The sequence below is a fragment of the Geotrypetes seraphini genome, chromosome 1 (assembly GCF_902459505.1).
Source record: "Geotrypetes seraphini chromosome 1, aGeoSer1.1, whole genome shotgun sequence".
NCBI lineage: Eukaryota > Metazoa > Chordata > Amphibia > Gymnophiona > Dermophiidae > Geotrypetes > Geotrypetes seraphini.
In genome coordinates this window covers 505,402,460-505,421,111 of record NC_047084.1, presented here as the reverse complement: position 1 = coordinate 505,421,111, position 18,652 = coordinate 505,402,460, and the positions used below count along the sequence as shown (strand labels likewise).

Below are 18,652 nucleotides of genomic sequence, written 5' to 3'. Positions count from 1 at the left end.
AACTCAGAAGTTTCGAGATGCCCGCACTGCGCATGCGCCAATGCCTTCCCGCCCGATGGTCCGGGCGTGTCTCCTCAGTTCAGGTAGCTAGCAGAGAAGCCAACCCAGGGGAGGTGGGTGGGACGCGAGAATAGCTGCCTGCTGTCCCTTGATAACAACTGTTACGGTAAGTAACATTGCTTTATCCCAGGACAAGCAGGCAGGTATTCTCACTAGTGGGTGACCTCCAAGCTAACCTCAATGGGATGGAGGGAGAGTTGGCAACTTAGGAGAACAAATTTTGTAACACAGTTTGGCCAAACTGCCCATCCCGTCTGGAGAAAGTATCCAGACAATAATGAGAGGTGAACGTATGAACCGAGGACCAAGTGGCAGCCCTACAAATCTCCTCAATCGGTGTCGATCTGAGGAAGGCTACAGAGGCTGCCATTGCTCTGACCCTATGTGCTGTGACCTTACAGGGAAGGGGTAATCCAGCCTGGGCATAGCAGAAAGAGATACAAGCCGCCATCCAGTTGGAGATGGTGCGCTTCGATACAGGTCGTTCCAACTTGTTTGGATCAAAGGAGACGAAAAGTTGAGGAGCAGTTCTGTGTGGTTTGGTGCGATCCAAGTAGAAAGCCAAAGCACGTTTACAGTCCAGAGTGTGAAGAGCTGATTCTCCAGGATGAGAATGAGGCTTTGGAAAGAACACTGGAAGCACAATGGATTGGTTGAGGTGAAATTCAGAGACCACTTTAGGCAGGAATTTCGGGTGAGTGCGGAGGACCACCTTGTCATGATGGAATACTGTGAAAGGTGGGTCCGCCACCAAGGCCTGAAGCTCACTGACCCTGCGAGCAGATGTGAGGGCCACCAGAAAAACCACTTTCCAAGGGAGAAACTTTAGTGGAGCCTTGCTCAGAGGCTCAAAAGGAGGTTTCATAAGCTGAGAAAGGACAACATTTAGATTCCAAACCACTGGAGGCGGTTTGAGAGGAGGATTGACATGAAAAAGTCCTTTCATAAATCTGGAAACCACAGGATGAGAAGAGAGAGGTTTCCCTTGTAGAGGCTGATGGAAAGCCGCAATAGCACTCAGGTGGACTCGTATAGATGTCGACTTGAGACCAGACTGAGACAGATGTAAAAGATAGTCCAAAACAGAGGATAGGGAGGCTCGCTGAGGTTCCTTAGAATTGGAAATACACCATGAAGAAAATCTAGTCCATTTTTGGGAGTAGCATTGACGAGTAGCAGGCTTCCTGGAAGCCTCCAAGACATCCCTCACCGCCTGGGAAAACTGGTGCGGAGTTACGTTGAGAGGAACCAAGCTGTCAGATGGAGAGACTGCAGGTTGGGATGAAGCAGAGACCCCTGATGCTGAGTAAGCAGTGAAGGAAACACTGGAAGTAGGTACGGTTCCCTGCTGCTGAGTTGAAAAAGAAGGGAGAACCAAGGTTGCCTGGGCCACCGAGGAGCTATCAGAATCATGGTGGCATGTTCCGACTTCAGTTTGACTAGAGTCTTCTGAATGAGAGGGAATGGCGGAAAAGCATACAGAAAGCGATTCCCCCAATCCAGCAGAAAAGCATCTGCCTCGAGGCAATGAGGAGCGTAGATCCTGGAGCAAAACTGAGGCAGCTTGAAATTGTGGGGAGCCGCAAAGAGGTCTATCTGAGGCGTTCCCCACTGAGCAAAGATCTGATGAAGGGGCTTGGAGTGGAGTGTTCATTCGTGAGGCTGGAGAAGACGACTCAGTTTGTCCGCCAAGACATTGTCCCTCCCCTGAATGTAGACAGCTTTGAGGAAGGTGTTGTGGCAAACTGCCCAATCCCAGACTCTGAGAGCTTCCTGGCAGAGGGAGGCCGAGCCCGTGCCCCCTTGCTTGTTGACATAATACATGGCGACCTGATTGTCGGTGCGAATGAGGACCACCATGTCGTGAAGCAGATGTTGAAAAGCTTGAAGAGCATTGAAGATGGCTCTGAGCTCCAGAAGATTGATTTGATGGAGTCGGTCCGTACAGGTCCAGAATCCCTGAGTGCGAAGCCCATCCAGATGCGCTCTCCAGGCATAGGTCGAGGAATCTGTTGTGAGAACCTTCTGGTGGGGAGGAGAATGAAACAGCAAACCTCTGGATAGATTCGAAGAGGTCATCCACCAGAGCAGAGACTGCCGAAGAGCAGGAGTGACTGTGATGTGTCGAGTCAACGGATCCGACACCCGAGTCCACTGAGGAATTCTGAGGTGGAGTCTGGCAAACGGCGTCACATGAACTGTAGAGGCCATGTGGCCCATCATGTGTCTCGCTGAGATGGTCTGGCGAGATGAAGAAGAGCATCCATGCGCTGAGAAGGAAGGAATGCTCCGAGACGTACAGTATCCAGGACAGCCCCAATGAAGGGAAGAGACTGGGTCGGCTGTAGATGAGACTTGGGAAAGTTGATCTCGAATCCCAAACTCTGCAGGAACCGAATCATTGACAGGGTCGCTGAGAGGACCCCCGAGGCCGAGGGAGCCTTGATCAGCCAGTCGTCGAGGTAGGGGAATACCTGAAGACCTTGGTTCCGGAGGGCCGTGGCCACCACCACCAGACATTTGGTGAAGACTCTGGGGGACGAAGACAGGCCGAATGGAAGCACTCGATACTGCAGATGGAGATGTCCCACCCGAAATCTGAGGAACTTGCGAGAGGCCAGATGAATGGGAATATGAGTGTAGGCCTCCTTGAGATCCAGAGAGCATAACCAGTCGTTCCGCTCGAGGAGGGGGTAGAGAGAAGCAAGTGTCAGCATGCAAAACCTCTCTTTGACTAGGAATTTGTTGAGGACCCTGAGGTCCAAAATGGGTCGCAGGTCGCCCGTCTTCTTCGGAACAAGGAAGTACCGGGAGTAAAACCCCTGGTTCAGTTGGTCCGTCGGAACCGGCTCCACGGCACGAAGCTGGAGCAAAGCCTGAGCTTCCCGAAGAAGAAGGGCGGTCTGAGTCAAGTTGGAAGGATACTCTCTTGGAGGGTGGTCCGGAGGGACCCGATAGAAATGAAGAGAGTATCCTTCCTTGATGATAGTAAGGACCCAGAGGTCGGTTGTTATGGCCTCCCAGCAATGATAAAAATGATGGAGGCGCCCTCCGATGGGAAAAACAGGGGGAGGCAGAACGAGGTTGGTTATGCCCTCGACGAGACAGTCAAAAAGGCTGAGTGGTCTTAGGGACAGCAGGCGACTGAGACTTAGGCTGACCCTTCTGGGGAGGCTGACGCTTCACCGGTTGCCTCGCAGGTGGAGTTTGCCTCGGCTGATAACGCCTCTGATAAATCAACGGCGGACGAGAAGGTCGAGATTGCTGAGGCTTAGGCTTCGGCCGAAGGATAGATTGGAAGGACTTTTCGTGGTCAGACAACTTCTTCGTGACAGTCTCGATGGATTCGTCAAAAAGATCCGCCCCAGCACACGGGACGTTCGCCTGAAGATTCGGGTCCATATCAATGGTCCGCAACCAGGCCAACCGGTGCATCACCACCGAGCAGGCCGCCGCTCGGGCTGAGAGCTCGAACGCATCATAGGCAGATTGCATCAACTGAAGCCGAAGTTGGGACAGCGAAGCAACCACTTCCTCAAACTCAAACCTAGCCTGGGACTCGATGTATGATGTGAACTTCCGAAGCACAGGTAGAAAAAATTCCAAGTAGGCTGCAAAGTGGAAATTGTAATTCAGGTCTCGAGATGCCATCATCGAATTCTGATAGATGCGTTGACCAAACTTATCCATGGTTCTGCCCTCGCGGCCCGGAGGCACTGAAGCATAGACCTGGCCAGGATGAGACCGCTTGAGCGAGGATTCGACCAGGAGGGACTGGTGAGAAAGCTGAGGACCCTCGAAGCCTTTATGATGCACCGTTCGGTACCGCGCATCCAATTTGCAAGGACCACAGGGATAGAGTAAGGAGACTCGAAGCATCGCATGAAGGTCTGGTCGAGGAGCTTGCGCAGGGGAAGCCGCAAGGACTCTGCCGGAGGACGAGGCAAGTGCATGGTATCGAGGTACTCCTTGGAATATCGAGACCCAGCATTGAGAGTAATGTCCATGTCATCTGCCATCTGCCTGAGGAACGATGAAAAGGACAGTTGGTCCGCCGTCGCCGGTCTGCGAGACGGACTAGAAGAAGAAGAGGCTTCAGGCTCCTGAGAGGCCTGCGAGCAACAGGACGAGTAGAAAACCTCGGGGTCCTCGAACTCCGGGCCCGGAGGAGGAGACCCAGTCGAAGCAGCATACCCCAACCGATGCAATTTCTTCTGAGGCGAGACGGTCGAGTGCCGAGAGGAATGCTTCGAAGAATGTCTGGATCGATGCCCTTCCCGATGCCTGGAAGGGGATCGAGCCCGTCTGTGAGAAACTGGGTCAGACGCCTCCAAGGAGCAGATCGGACTCGATGCCGTTGATCGCAGAGGCGGAAGAGTCGGCGCCTCCCCCGACGCCGCCCAGGTTTGATAGGGGGTTCGGAAGAACTCGTCCTGCTTCCTGCTATGCCCAGGACTGGGTGGCCCCGAAGGTGGACCCCACACTGAGTCATGGGGCGGAGTAATCGGTTCCAAGGGAGGCAGGTCACTAAACGAGGCTTTCCTCGAGGGGATGGGCTCCAAGGGAGGCATATCACTAAGGGAGGCCCTCCTCGAGGGAATCTGTTCCAAAGGAGGCACAGCACTAACGGAGGACCTCCTCGAGGACCCTGACACCGCTCGCCGCTCCTCCTCGCCGAGCAACGAGGTCGTGCGGCGAGGAGGAGGAGCCGAAGCTGGGAGGTCACCCTGGATGGTGGCAATCAGCCGAGGCACCATGGTCTCATGAGCCTCCAGAAGGGACCACAACGAAGCCGATATGGAGGGATCCGCATCAAAAGGGGGCCCTTCCGCACGGTCTCCGCGCTCCTTCGGTGCTGCGTGCTTCTGCTTGCCAGTCTTCGGCACCTTGAGCACCACCGGTGGAACTGTCGGGGTCGATACCTGCTCCGAGGAGACGGAGGAAGGCACCGGCGCCGAAGCCAGGGCCGAAACCGGTGTGAACGATGCCGGTTTCAGGAGGCCCGAAGCAGCCGGGGAGGCAGAGGGCTTCGCGGAAGGAGTCAAAGCACCTGTCGATGTCGAAGCTGCAAGATCCGATGAAGCTTCCATCTTGAACATGGACTCCCACAGTAGACAGGGGCGCTTAAACGCTCTCGCCGTCAGAGTGGAGCAAGGCTGGCACGATTTCGGGAAGTGATCCGGTCCCAGACACTGTACGCAGCGTCGATGAGGGTCCGTGAGCGAAATAGCGCACTGGCACTTGCTACACTTTTTAAAACTGGTAATCGGCCGGGACACAGGCCGGAAAAGCTCCGCCGCAAGGTCGAAGGCGCGGGGCCCCAGCCACGCGGCCGACCCGGTATCGGAAGGAAATTTTTTTTTTTTTTTAATAAAAGAAATCAAAGAAAGAAATAAATGCACAGGAGAGCCAAAAGAACTCAACCCGCGGCAAAATAGAAGGCAAAAAAGAGATTCAATGGCGCAAATTGAAGATAGACTTCTCAGCTCCGCGGAAGAAAAAGAACTGAGGAGACACGCCCGGACCATCGGGCGGGAAGGCACTGGCGCATGCGCGGTGCGGGCATCTCGAAACTTCTGAGTTTCTTCAAGCAAGACATGCTTGCAAGATGTCTGTATCGGGGCTCTGTCGGATGACATCACCCACTAGTGAGAATACCTGCCTGCTTGTCCTGGGATAATTTAACTTTTGTCTACATATTTCTATTTTTAATTTGTGATTATTCCATATTGGGCGAGGGTGTTTCTCTGTTCTGTGTGTATGAAAAGGACATAGTTTTCTGTTAGCACTGACTGTACAAAATCAATTGACTGTGCAGGATCTGACTTGTTTAGTTTTACAATTCGTGTGTTGGTGCTCTAATGCAGTGTTCTTCAACCGCCAGTCTGTGGAACGGTGCCGGTCCGCAGAAATTTTCTGCCAGTCCACAGGGCCGGCACCTCCATCGGGCCAAGACAATGTTCTGCAGCGATCAACGCGGCGTCTTTGGGCAGGCTCCTTGAGTGCTGCAGTGCACAAAGCCATGGGAAAAGGTTCCTACCCGCTTCCTACACCTCAACTGGAAACCTCTCTGTCATATATACCAGATACACCACTGGATTTAATGACCCTATTCTAACCACCAAATTTCCCTGCCCCACCCCACCTGGCTACTTTTTCATACCACCCAGCTGGAAAAAAATTCTGGGGAGAACATTGAGGAGTGTAGGAAGATTGCTCCTGCCCCGAAAACCTGCTAGACCACCAGGCATGGTTTAAGGGTGGGGAGGTCTAAGAGGGCTTAAAAATAGCCTGAAAATGGATTTAAAAAAAAAAAAATTGCGGATTCAGAGGGAGAAGTGTACCACAAAGGCAATGTATTACATAGATGAACCAGAGCTACTAGCACTTTTTACATGACTTCAGTAGCTTAACTATTAAGACTGCTATATTTTAGCCCCAGGGTCTGCGTTAAGTGTGCCATCAGCCATTAAAAAAAAAAAAAAAGTTCCAATACAGCATGAACAAGGAACAGACTGAAAACAATGCAGAAAGTAAAAACAAGTAGGGCCAACAGAAAGCAATGAAGTAAAAAAAATAAGGCAAAATACTGCCTTGTATAGCATGTGGCAATATAGATCAACTATTTCCTGTAATTTTTACCACCACTTTAAATCAGTTAGATAATCCCCCACCACCACACACACAGGACAAACATTTCCATGAATAAAGAACCCACAAACCTTCTTAATGATATGCATATTAGAGAATGATACAGGGAAAAAAAAAATCTGTCCCCATCCCCGGACAACCGTCCCCTTCACCACCCCGTCCCCACCACCACCCCCGTAGCATCCACCCTTCCCTCTCGCCACCTCACCGCCCTTCAGCGGTCTGAGAATCTCCCTCCCTCCCTCCCCCGTACCTTCGCAGCGCGTTAGTAAAGAATCTTACTGAAGCCGGTGGAGACTGCCTGCTTGGGTTTAGGTCCCTGGCTGGGTTCCAGCTTTGTTGGGCGTCAGGGCTGCCAGGAACTCCCAAAGCCAAATCTATGTCCAAATCTCCCTCTCACCTTCATAGCGCTTTAGTAAAGAAACTTACTGAAGTCAGCGGAGACTGCCTGCCTGTGGTCGTGTGTGTGGGCGAAAGTTTCTCCTCTGACACAACCGGAAGTTGCGTCAGAGGAGAAGCTTTCGTCCACACACATGCGACTGCAGGCACGCAGGCAGACTTCGCCAGCTTCAGTAAGTTTCTTTACTAAAGCGCCGAAGGTAAGGAGATAGATTTGGCCTTAGGGAGGGGGCAAAATGCGCCTTGCCTCCCTTAACTGCGGGGACAAGGCCATTCACCGCTCCACAGGGTTGTGGATGGCCTTGTCCCCGTGCCCGCAGTGAGCACTCCCCCTCCCTCCACCGTTTCAGCAGGTTACCTGCCATCATGTCATTCTCTAATGCAGGGGTGTCCAATGTCGGTCCTAGAGGGCCGTATTCCAGTCGGGTTTTCAGGATTTCCCCAATAAATATGCATTGAAAGCAGTGCATGCAAATAGATCTCATGCATATTCATTGGGGAAATCCTGAAAACCCGACTGGATTGCGGCCCTCGAGGACCGACATTGGACACCCCTGCTCTAATGCATACATTCATGTCCTTGTGTAGCCTATGCAAGATTTTCTTAATTTACAAACTTCTAAGATAACAATACTATTCAACAATTATGAAAGGTTACAATCTGCCTTTGGTTTTGCAAATGTTTCTTAAAAATTTGTCTGTCCCTGTGTAGAATTAAAGTAATCTGCTAAGGACAGTAGGATTAGAATAAAATTTTAATATAGGGAAAGGGACTGGAACTTGTATACTGCCTTTTTGTAGTTTTACCACCACATTCAAAGTGTTTACATACAGGTACTTCAAGCATTTTCCCTATCTGTCCTGGTGGGCTAACAATCTAATGTACTTGGGGCAGAGGATTACATGACTTGCCCAGGGTTTGAACCCACAACCTCAGGGTGCCGAGGCTGTAGCTCTAACCCAGGGGTGGGCAACTCCGGCTCTCAAGAAGTTGCCCACCCCTGCTCTAATCATTACACCACACTAAATGCACATTTATGTCAATATACTGCCTTTTATAACACAAAGTAGTCCCCAATGCTTAATAGCTGCTCTTTAAAAATGAAATAAAATTAGAACAGTTTTTACTTTCTAGCCCCGATATATTAAAATTTGTTTTACTTTATAAAAGTGGGAAAACCCCAAAAATATAGATAAGGTCTTACCATTCCATCATAATGGTCACCAGGTCTACCTCTACTGATGATGAGGGGGGGAAGGAAAAAGAAACATGCTATGTTAAGTTATTTGTATATGCTAATAAAAATGTATTATATTGTAATAATACTTGATTATAAGCTGATATGCATATCTTCTCTCAACAAATAAAAACCCCATTATCTCACTAATGGCATGCGACTTCTAGAACAGTGGAGGTTTTTTTTTGAAAGACAACCCATGTACTCAGATTGATGGCTTATAGAAAATTAAAAATAAATAATAAATAAAATCATACACTTACCCTCCTCTGGGTGGAGGTGGAGGAGGAAGGGGAAGATTGCGGGCTCGGCTACCCCTTCCTCCACGACCTGGAGGTGGTGGGAGAGGACCTCTGCGAGGACTCATATCATCATACTCTCTTCTTGACTGAGGCATTGGACGTCCACCACGACCAGGAGGCATCCTATCAAAGCCACCCCTTCCACGCATTGGGAATCCCATTGGGCGTCCTCTTCTCTCATCAAACATCATTGTAAAACCACCATAATCATATGTTTCATCATAGAAGTTAGGATCATAAGGCTGTGCACGCCCTTTGATTGGAGACTTAAAAAAAAAAAAAAAAAAAAAAAAAAGTTATAAAGGTGTGAATTATACAGATATTAAACTAATATTTTAAAACTGCTATAAAACAGGCACTTTGCTGCAAAATTACCTCTGAAATAAGATCAAGGATAATCTTGATACATTCAACAACTCTGTCAGGCTTTCCTCCAATGAGAACCACACGATCAGTGGAATGAGGACAACATTCTTGGAAAAGCTTAATTGTTGTCTGAGTATTCTGTAAAACAAATTTAAACCAAGATCAACTGAAATTCCCATGTTTGTGTCAAGGGTACACACATTTGTTTTAAATTTTCTCTTCCAGGTTCTCTCCCTATTTCCTCAATACTCCTCTATGTATTCAAAAGGTGTACAATTCAAAAGTTAAATTAGCAGTACTTCAGCTGTAGGATTAAACACTTACCCTATTACTACACAAAGTGGTTACAATTTTGTATCTTATCAGATTCAAGCATGGTAATGGCAGAAGCAGTTGAAGTTTTCCAATATGATAAATGAACTGCTTTCCACAGAACCATGATGAGAGATTTCCATGAACTCAAACTTTAGTATTTTGAATATGTATTACATATTCCATATATTAATATTAATCTCCCTTGCAGGACACAAGCAGTTGACAAAATAACCCTGGAGAGTTGTAGTTTTGACTTCCCCTCAGATATTAAGCTGTTAAGTCAACCTCTCCACATTTTTAGGTAGAAGAGAAGTGTTGGAAAAATATAAAATTATTGAATCCAGAAGTGCATCCATCTCCTTCCCATAAAATAAGAGGCTTAACAAAAAGGGAAGACAACTTACCTCTCTAAGCTCTTTGATTTTTGCACCTTTGACACCAATAATTCCTCCTGCCAAACTCTGGTGAATTAACAATCTTAACTCACAGTCAAAGTCACTTCCTTTGTAGTGTTGATACTGTATATGAAATACAGAATTGTGCTGCATTAAATAATTTAACATAGTGTCAAATTCAATACCAAAAAGACATTTTTCACAACTTAAATACTTTATTTCATTTTCTATCCCATTTTCCCCAAAGAGATGTCTTTTGATCAATAGAAACAGTTATAAATAAACTACAGAGAAGCCCCCCAAATATGCTAGTTTTTGCAGTTCTATTTTCATCCCCAAAAGGAAAAAAGGGCTCACAAAATACTTGTGGGTCTTAAGTGCCTATTAACCAAACTACAGCATCATCTGCAAAATACTTTTATATAATTCTAAGTCCTACTCTACCATTATGGTGCACATTCAAATATCTTTAGCATAGTTTTGACAAAACCATTTCATAAACCCTTATTTTAAAATATTTTCAAGTACTTTTATTACAGAAAGATCAACATTTTCATTATAAATTAAATAGTTACCTCTTCTAAGGTAGGGATGATTTTCTTCAATATTTCTCCAGTTGTGTCTATATCTGCACTGATACTCAATATGCTGGAAATGTAAAAATCACATAGTACAGGACAAGCAGGAAGAGAAAATGTAAGTTTATCTGTTATACAGAAATCTATATTTAAAAAATTGACAGCTATATATATATATTTAAAACTTAATTAAAATTTCCCCATAGAAAATTTGTAAATTAATTTTTTACACATGCATCTGTTTATGCTCAACATAACATACATGATAAAAATTTAAAGTATATGCCTGGCAGAGAAGGGCTTCTGGAAGGGCTCAGATTAAGTGGACAAAATACTGAAGCAGAAATGAAAGCAGAAGTGACTATCAATGCTCCCCGCCACCACTAATTTAGGTTACTCCCTCATACTGAGAAGAAACAAACAAACTGGCGCACCTTACTCATAGGAAAACTGGGAATATGCAAGGAGTGAACATTGTATTTGGAGTAAAGTTATGGAGACCAGTTAGAAATTAGATTGCTAATGGGCTCTGCAAGAAAACAAATACAGATGCAAGACTAAAACAAAGACAACACAAATGAGAAGCGAAGAAATGTGAACCAGAGAGTTAGCATTTCATCAGGGGGAAAAAAAAAAATGAACAGGCAATGTTGGGGAGCAAGGTGGGTCACAAAGACAGAGCAAAGACTATCCTGTAATAACTTGATGTACGATGCAGCTAAATATTCAATACTTGAAGCTGTGCACCTTCCACTGAAATATTAGTGTTTGTTTTGTGTGGGCAACTTATGTACAAGTTCAGTGACAAAAGACTTAAATGGGGAAAATAAGACAAGAAACAATACACTGTCTATAAGGGGTTACTATTTAATTATACTAAAGGCAGGTAATAAAATACATTTCTCTTTCTAATCAGGCAGTGAGGCATAAACTGTTGGGACATACCGCTCGGGGCCACTGCTGTCTGGGACTGAAACACTGGCATTGTACTGCATTGGTCATTGGCGTTCGTGGATGTTGGCAATGGGCATGGGTATTCAATCAGAAGTTGTCAAGAATGATGCCCGTTTGGCAACGAGCACATTTTTGGGCAAAGCCAACCAGGGTTTTCACATGGGCGTTCAGGGGTGGATGGGCCAACGTCATGATGGGCAACGCGGGGCATGTTGATCCAGTACATGGGCAACGGAGATATGTGGCCAAAAAAACAAGGAGAGGGAAAAGGGGGAAAAGCAATAAATTTTAATTTAATACAAAACTATACTCATTACTCTCAATGAAACAATCTTAATTTGTATTGTATTAAGATTAAGATTAATACAATAAAAGGATTGCTGTACATTTACTGTGGTTTATCATTTGTGGACCTTGAGTTACTTCTTATAAAAACTACATTACTTTTAAAACATACGTTTTGGTAGCAGATTGGCTCATGAGGGTAGACACATCCTATTGAGGTTAACTGGATATTAAAATCTAAGGCAAACAGGAAATGATACAATCCAGGCATGTTAACTACACTATATGGATTCAGAAAGTTTATATATATTCCATATTAAGAAGCAGCGCACACACACTGAACTGAAAATTTTGAAAATTCAAGTTTCTCATTAATTTATGCTACAATTAGTATATTTTTTTCCATAAAATCATTAAACGTACTAACAAATTTCTCATGCTCAAATTGCCTTATCAGAAGTAGCTCCAAGTAGTAAAAGAAATGTTTGTATATATTTTTAATTAACTACATGTGTCTAATCACAAGAGTCAACCCACTAAAATTTATGTCCAAATATACCATTTTAACAAAAACTTCAGCCTAGCTACAAATATTACAATGGATACTGTTCTATACCCAATTTTTAATCATGCAATCTTCTTTACATTTATGTCTTTGTGCTTCATGTGCAAGCTGTTAAATAAGAACAGATGGACATTTTAAAAATTTCAAATATACTCATCTCTCTAGTTTAAGCCAATCACCTCCAATGGTTTCACTAACTGATTCAGATAGCTGAAGAACTGACTGAGGGCTTATTCAATATTTTTAATGGAAATACTGTTGCTTAAAAACTTTAATGGAACCTTGTTAGAAGTGTTTTGCTTAAAAATGACAAGTCTTATCCTACCACATTAAGTACTTACAAAAACAATATATATGCATTTAAAGTCTACATAAACAGCTTTAAACTACATCATAAAGTATCTATTCTCTTTATAAATTATGTACATAGATTTAATACATTCAACACAACTTTAGGAAACTCTTGAAAAACTTACGTCTGTACGAAGTGCCTTAATATTTTTGCCACCTTTTCCAATCACTGCTCCAGCATTCTTTAAAGAAAAAAAATTGGCATTTTATCAACTATCAAATTATTTGCCTATTTTGTTTACTTGAAATGAGCTATATAGATTCTCTTAAAAAGAGACAAAATTATCCCCTAGTTCTGTAACAGAGAAAATAAGATTTCTTTGAAAAGTATAAAAATTATACAATCAGAATATTTTCCTATGTAATATTAAAGCAGGGAAAGGACAATGGGTACTTTGGAACCAGAATCATGGTATTTAGACTACATACAGTGCTTGTGCAGCTGGAAATGTTTTATTTCTCTGTCAAAAATTACAAAGACTAGGGGATACTAGAAGTTACAGGGCAATACTTTTAAAACCAATAGGAGGAAATATTTTTAACTCAGAGAATAGTTAAGCTCTGGCATGTATTGCCAGATGTTGTGCAAGAGCGGTTAATGTAGCTGGTTTAATTTCCTGGAGGAAAAGTCCATAGTCTGTTATTGAGACAGACATGGGGGAAGCTACTGCTTGCCCTGGATTGTTAGCATGGAATGTTGCTACTATTTGGGGTTTTGCCAGGTACTACTGACCTGGATTGGCCACAGTGAGGATGGGCTACTGGATCACTGGTCTGACCTAGTCTTATGTTCTCAGTTAACCTCCTCCCAATGTACCGAACAATTAAAAACACAACTTTAAATATGTAGCTAATTTTCCATTTCATTCAATTCAAATTGATTTTGTGAAGTCAGTGCAAGATTTGCCTATTTGAAAAAATATACTTTGGTGGTCACAATAGAAAGTTATACTCTAAATATAGAGTATGTTCTTTTCTGCAACAAATAACTATTTTCAAGATGCAAGGTATCCATTTGCATAACAAGCTATATTCAGACACTACGAAAATAAATGCACACAACTTTTTGTTCAATACAAATTTGTGACCCGTCTACTATGGGCTCCTTTTACTAAGGTGTGCTAGCGTTTTTAGCGCATGCACAAAATTACCACACAGTATGCTTCTAGAATAACGCCAGCTCAATGCTGGCGTTAAAGGTTTAGCATGCGCTATTCCACGCGTTAAGGCCTTAACATGGCTTAGTAAAAGGAGCTCTCTGTGTATGTATTAGTTTGACTATCCCTGAAAACCCACTAATGGATTCAAATCTATTCTCATACTCCTTACTGTATGCAAGCAGATCTTTATGAAACTTAAATCAATGTATACTACCTAGGGATAACAATATATGTATAAATGAACATAGAAAACCCAAGAGTAAAAGCAGTATGAGTATCAGTAGGTGTATGATCCTTAATCATTCCCCAAATTATCACCCACAGCAGGCAATTGCTAAACTTTGGTTTTCCTTTTTATATTATTTTTTTCCTTCAGGGTAATTGTTTACATTAAGATAACTACCACAATGATATTTGGTCTACGAAGTAAGCTAATTTGTTACATCTTGATCATGAAGATCTATTAGTTGACCTCTAGACCAGAGTTTAATTATCTTGCTTATTACACAGATGCTTTCATTCCTCCTCTAAATTTAGATTCTATGCAGTTTATACAAGTTAACTAGGGGCCTAATTCAACAAGGCTTTTCTTACATTCTGTGGGTTTATAGGAAAAAAGGTCTTAGATGCTGATGTACCTTAAGCAAATGTTTAATATCTATCTATATATGTGCATTTTTATATGATCCATAAGAAATACATAAGTACACACTTTGCTCTGCAGCAGGATGCGAAGTTCAACCATCTCATCTGTATTGCGTGATCTCTTGAAAGCTTGCTCTTCTTCCATATCTTCAGCAGGTCGTTTGCCTACTCATCAAAAACAAACATACCTCCATGATCAAAAAGGAGAAATTCTACAATTCCTTTTCACAGCTGACTGCAGAATATAAGATGCAGCGCCTCAGTATTCTAACTAAATATTTCTGTGTTTAACATTCAGAATATAGAATGTCATTTCACACAAAATACTCTACTTGTGATACTCAGGCATTCTCTCCTAAAGGGGCCAATACATCTGGAAATCAAAATTACCTAATCAATTTTGCTATATATTAACCAGAGCATTGTACTAAAATACCCCTCAAGATGTGACACCTCCATATTAACCACAAATTTAACAATCAAAAGTTGAGTATCACAGATGAATTTGAATTCTGAATTAAGTGAGCTTTTAAGCAAAAGAAACAAATTTAAGTTGATACAGTACAAACCAAATAGTGTTAAAAAACCCAAACCAAACAAAAACCAACATCCCCCCCCCCAAAAAAAACCCAAACACTTTATGGCTTATAAAACAAATGCATTTTTATACAGAAAAGCACCCATACTAAGTGTAATGCCGTATTCTATAAAAAATTATGTGAGCCAATTGCCATTAGAATAAAAGATTTTATATTTTGAAAACAAAACATCTAACTTTCAACCAAACCATTCTTGAATTCTTAAAAGATCTTACCATTTGTTTCTGTGTTGGTAAACTCAACCTCTTCCTGTTCTGTTTCCATGTTTTTGTATTATATATAATAATGGATACAACCTGTCAAGTGACAGTAGCACATAAGCTTTATATAGTACATGCAACATCTTGCTTGAATAAACAAGAGCAAATAACTGCCTCCAGAACATACCAGTTTTATATATCCTTGGCAGAATGGTGTTCTGGGCGGGATCAACCACTGGCACCCTAATTGTCACAGCAGCCTATAAAAACAAAGTTTTGAATTTGCTCATTTACAATTCTGATGATAAAAGTATTTAGGTTAACGACACACAAAACATGCAAAAACTCAGACTAATATCAAATGGAGTTCATCTATATGTAATACTTGCAATCCTATTTTCCAACTCATCTCATCTAATAAAAATACTCCCATGCTATGCTACTTTTAGTTATAGGAAAAATTAAAAGCAAATGTTTGACAAACATGAATTTATTCTTCAGAAAGCTTGGTGCAATTGAAGTGCCAGATTAATGGTATTACAAAAATTATTTCATTCATCAATATAGTTTGGGATAGATTGAAGCAGTACCGGCTTCTGTCAACTTGTTTCAGCAATGTCTGGAAGGATCACCTACTACTTTGAAAAGACAACCCAAGCAAATTTTGCTTCTAGAACACTGGGGACTTTCTTGATATGATAAAAAGGTTATTTCGTAGCTTAATAGACTAATTAAATTCTCAACCGACAAACCATATTTCAACTGGTTGTGACAGACCTAAGGTGAATGATTCTTTATCCAGAAGACGACTAACCTTCTAGTCAAAAAATGTTTACTGCAAGAAAGCTAAACCCCTACACCCAGGGTTTTTCCTTTATATATAAAAAAAAAAAAAAAAAAAAAAAAGGACACCATTAATCATATACCAAGTTTTAAACAGTTCCATCAAAAATGTTTAATGTATCAATGAAAGTGAGCAGTTTGCACATATCTAAAACAAAGAAAGGTATGATGGACAACAGATCACAGGATTCATAATACCCTAAGCCAGCTATTTAGGATCATCTATTTTCACAGAAGTTAAGCAGTCAATTCATACAGTTTCAAGTTTTATTAATTTTAATATACCGACCATCAACGTGCATCTAGCCAGTTTACAATGCTAAAAAAATTAAAAGGTTAATATATAATAATTATAAGTGGGGGAAGAGTGAACATTAAAAGACAATTTACAAATACAAACTTGGACTTGAGAGTAAAGAGGAGAAGGGGGAGTCGATAAATACATAATTAAAAACAAAGTAAAAGAATAGGGAAGGGGGGGGGATATGACATCATACCTCAATTGAGCAGGAAGGATAATGAAAATCCTGACTGGAAAATCACCCCCCCCCCCCTTATAATAATACATTCATCTAAACCTATATGCAAACAATGGGTTTAACTAACAAGTATAAGCTTTCAGGACACAGTTCACTTCATTATACTCTTGTTATTCAAGATTATACCTCAATAATTCAGTCTTAAGTATAGAATCACATGGGGACAAATTTTTCCCCATCCCCACAGGAACTCCTATTCCTGTCCCGGCAAGTTATTTTCCTGTCCCTGCCCCATAACTGTAAGCTAGGTCCTCATCTGCACAAGCCTCAAACACATTAAAACCACAAGTGTTCAAGGCTTGTGCAGTTAAGGCAGAGCTTACATGAATGGGGCAAGGACAAAGACAAAAATCACAGGAACAGGGAAAAAATTGTCCCCATGTCATTCTCTATTAAGTACTACCAACCTTTTTTTTTTTTTTTGCTACTAAACACACCAACTTGACCTTTAAATTTTATTCTAAAATTACTGTACACTGAAATTTGCTCAATACAGGTATCATATATACATACATATACAGTATATACACACTTATATAATAAATAAAACCACCATCATTTATTTCAGGTCCCTTGAAGGGACTACTCATTTAGGGACCCCTTTACAAAGCAGTGCCAAACATCAGCTTTAATACACCCTTACACTAACTCACAAATAATTCTGTATATGGCACCTTATATTGTGCATGCAGCCAGATGTTCTGATGGTAAAGGCTGAATTGCATTTAGTGGCAACCACAGACATCCATGACTGGAATTTTTTTTAACCGCCCCCCTCCCCCTCCAAAAGCACCAAAAAGTTTAACAAAGGAAATGGAGGGGCAAAATAAAAAAATTGAGGAACAGAATTTCAGGTGTACCAGTATGTAGTTTAATAAGCATCCAAATATATTTTACACTGGGCTATATAATCTGTTCAGGAAAAACAGGTCGAAGCTCGCAGCCGGCCCCCGATTGGAAGCGGGGACGGCGACAGCGTGGAGGGGGCCCGCCCCCATCCGCTCAGAGCGTCAAAAAGACGGCGCCGGTTTGGATGCCGCTTGCGCCTGAGGCTTTTGGTGGGACGCCCTGGTCTGCTGAGGGGGTCGCCGAGGCAGAGGCCTAGAAAAAGCCGGCGTGGACTTTTGTGGGTAGCGCCGCGGGGGAGGTCGGTAAGGCCTCGGAGTGGCCACTTTGGCCTTGGGACGGACCAACGAGGCAAAAGAGCGCTCATGATCGGACAGGCACTTGGTAGCCGCTTCCAGGGACTCATCAAATAGTTCTGACCTCACGCACGGCAAATTTGCCAGGCGTTCTTGTAGATTCGGGTCCATATCAACAATGCGCAGCCACGCAAGACGGCGCATGGCCACGGCAAAGGCGGAGACCCGGGACGACAACTCAAAGGCGTCGTAGACTGCATGAAAAAGAAAGAGACGCAGCTGGGACAAAGTATCCATGAGCTCACTAAAGTCCCCCTTATGGGAGTCAGGCAGGACCCCGTGATAACGGGGCATAGACTTGACTAGGCGACGCAGATAAGAAGAAAAGGCGAAAGCGTAGTTGAGCACTCTGTTGGACATCATGGAATTATGATAGAGGTGGCGCCCAAACTTATCAAGCATCCGCCCTTCACGCCCGGGCAGAACCGCTGCAGAGACGCGAGAAGGCTGAGATTTCTTCAACGAGGATTCCACCAGCAAAGATTGGTGGGACAATTGCGCCTTCTCGAAGCCCTTGCAGGGAACTGTGCGGTACTTCGATTCCATTTTCGAAGGGACAGCCGTGACTGCATAAGGGGACTCCAAATTGCGCAAGAACGTATGATGAAGGATCTTGTGCAAAGGCGAACGCGGAGCTTCCCGCTGAGGAGAGGGCAAATCCTGCTCCTCCAAAAAGTCCTTTGTATATTGAGACCCCGAAAACAGGTCGAGGTCCAAGGCTTTCCCCATATCCACCACAAACTTCGAGAATGAAGAGGGCCTCGAGGGTGGGGAAGAGGAGCGAGAGGCCTCTGCCGCCATGAAGGACGGATAAGCCTCCCGGGAGTATCTGGGTTACCGCCCGGTGCCAGACTCCAAACCTCAGGAAGCAGCACCAAGGGATTTCGTCAGAGTCGGAGATCTCCAACGACCCGAGGAGCCCCTCGGGGAAGTCCCCAGGGTACAAGGCACCGAGGATCGCCCCCTCCTCCTCGGGGAGGAGTCCCTGGATCCTTTCCATGCAGG

General features: G+C 43.7%; 1 protein-coding gene across 8 annotated transcripts in view; it reads right to left on the bottom strand.

Moving 5' to 3' along the window:
- Positions 1 to 18,652, bottom strand: part of HNRNPK (heterogeneous nuclear ribonucleoprotein K) — a 64,171-nt gene that overhangs the window by 35,007 nt on the left and 10,512 nt on the right. For 5 of the 8 annotated variants that reach the window (XM_033927958.1, XM_033927966.1, XM_033927984.1 and 2 more), the window contains exons 2-11: positions 15,251 to 15,323; positions 15,079 to 15,159; positions 14,332 to 14,429; positions 12,585 to 12,641; positions 11,250 to 11,293; positions 10,302 to 10,374; positions 9,736 to 9,873; positions 9,026 to 9,154; positions 8,612 to 8,916; positions 8,316 to 8,349 (exon numbers count right to left, since the gene is read on the bottom strand). In XM_033927958.1, coding sequence (XP_033783849.1) covers positions 8,316 to 8,349; positions 8,612 to 8,916; positions 9,026 to 9,154; positions 9,736 to 9,873; positions 10,302 to 10,374; positions 11,250 to 11,293; positions 12,585 to 12,641; positions 14,332 to 14,429; positions 15,079 to 15,127 — 927 coding nt within the window. In that variant the 5' untranslated portion in view covers positions 15,128 to 15,159; positions 15,251 to 15,323. The remainder of the gene's footprint in view (positions 1 to 8,315; positions 8,350 to 8,611; positions 8,917 to 9,025; positions 9,155 to 9,735; positions 9,874 to 10,301; positions 10,375 to 11,249; positions 11,294 to 12,584; positions 12,642 to 14,331; positions 14,430 to 15,078; positions 15,160 to 15,250; positions 15,324 to 18,652) is intronic. The other 3 variants (XM_033928001.1, XM_033927993.1, XM_033927974.1) reach the window with 2 other exon arrangements.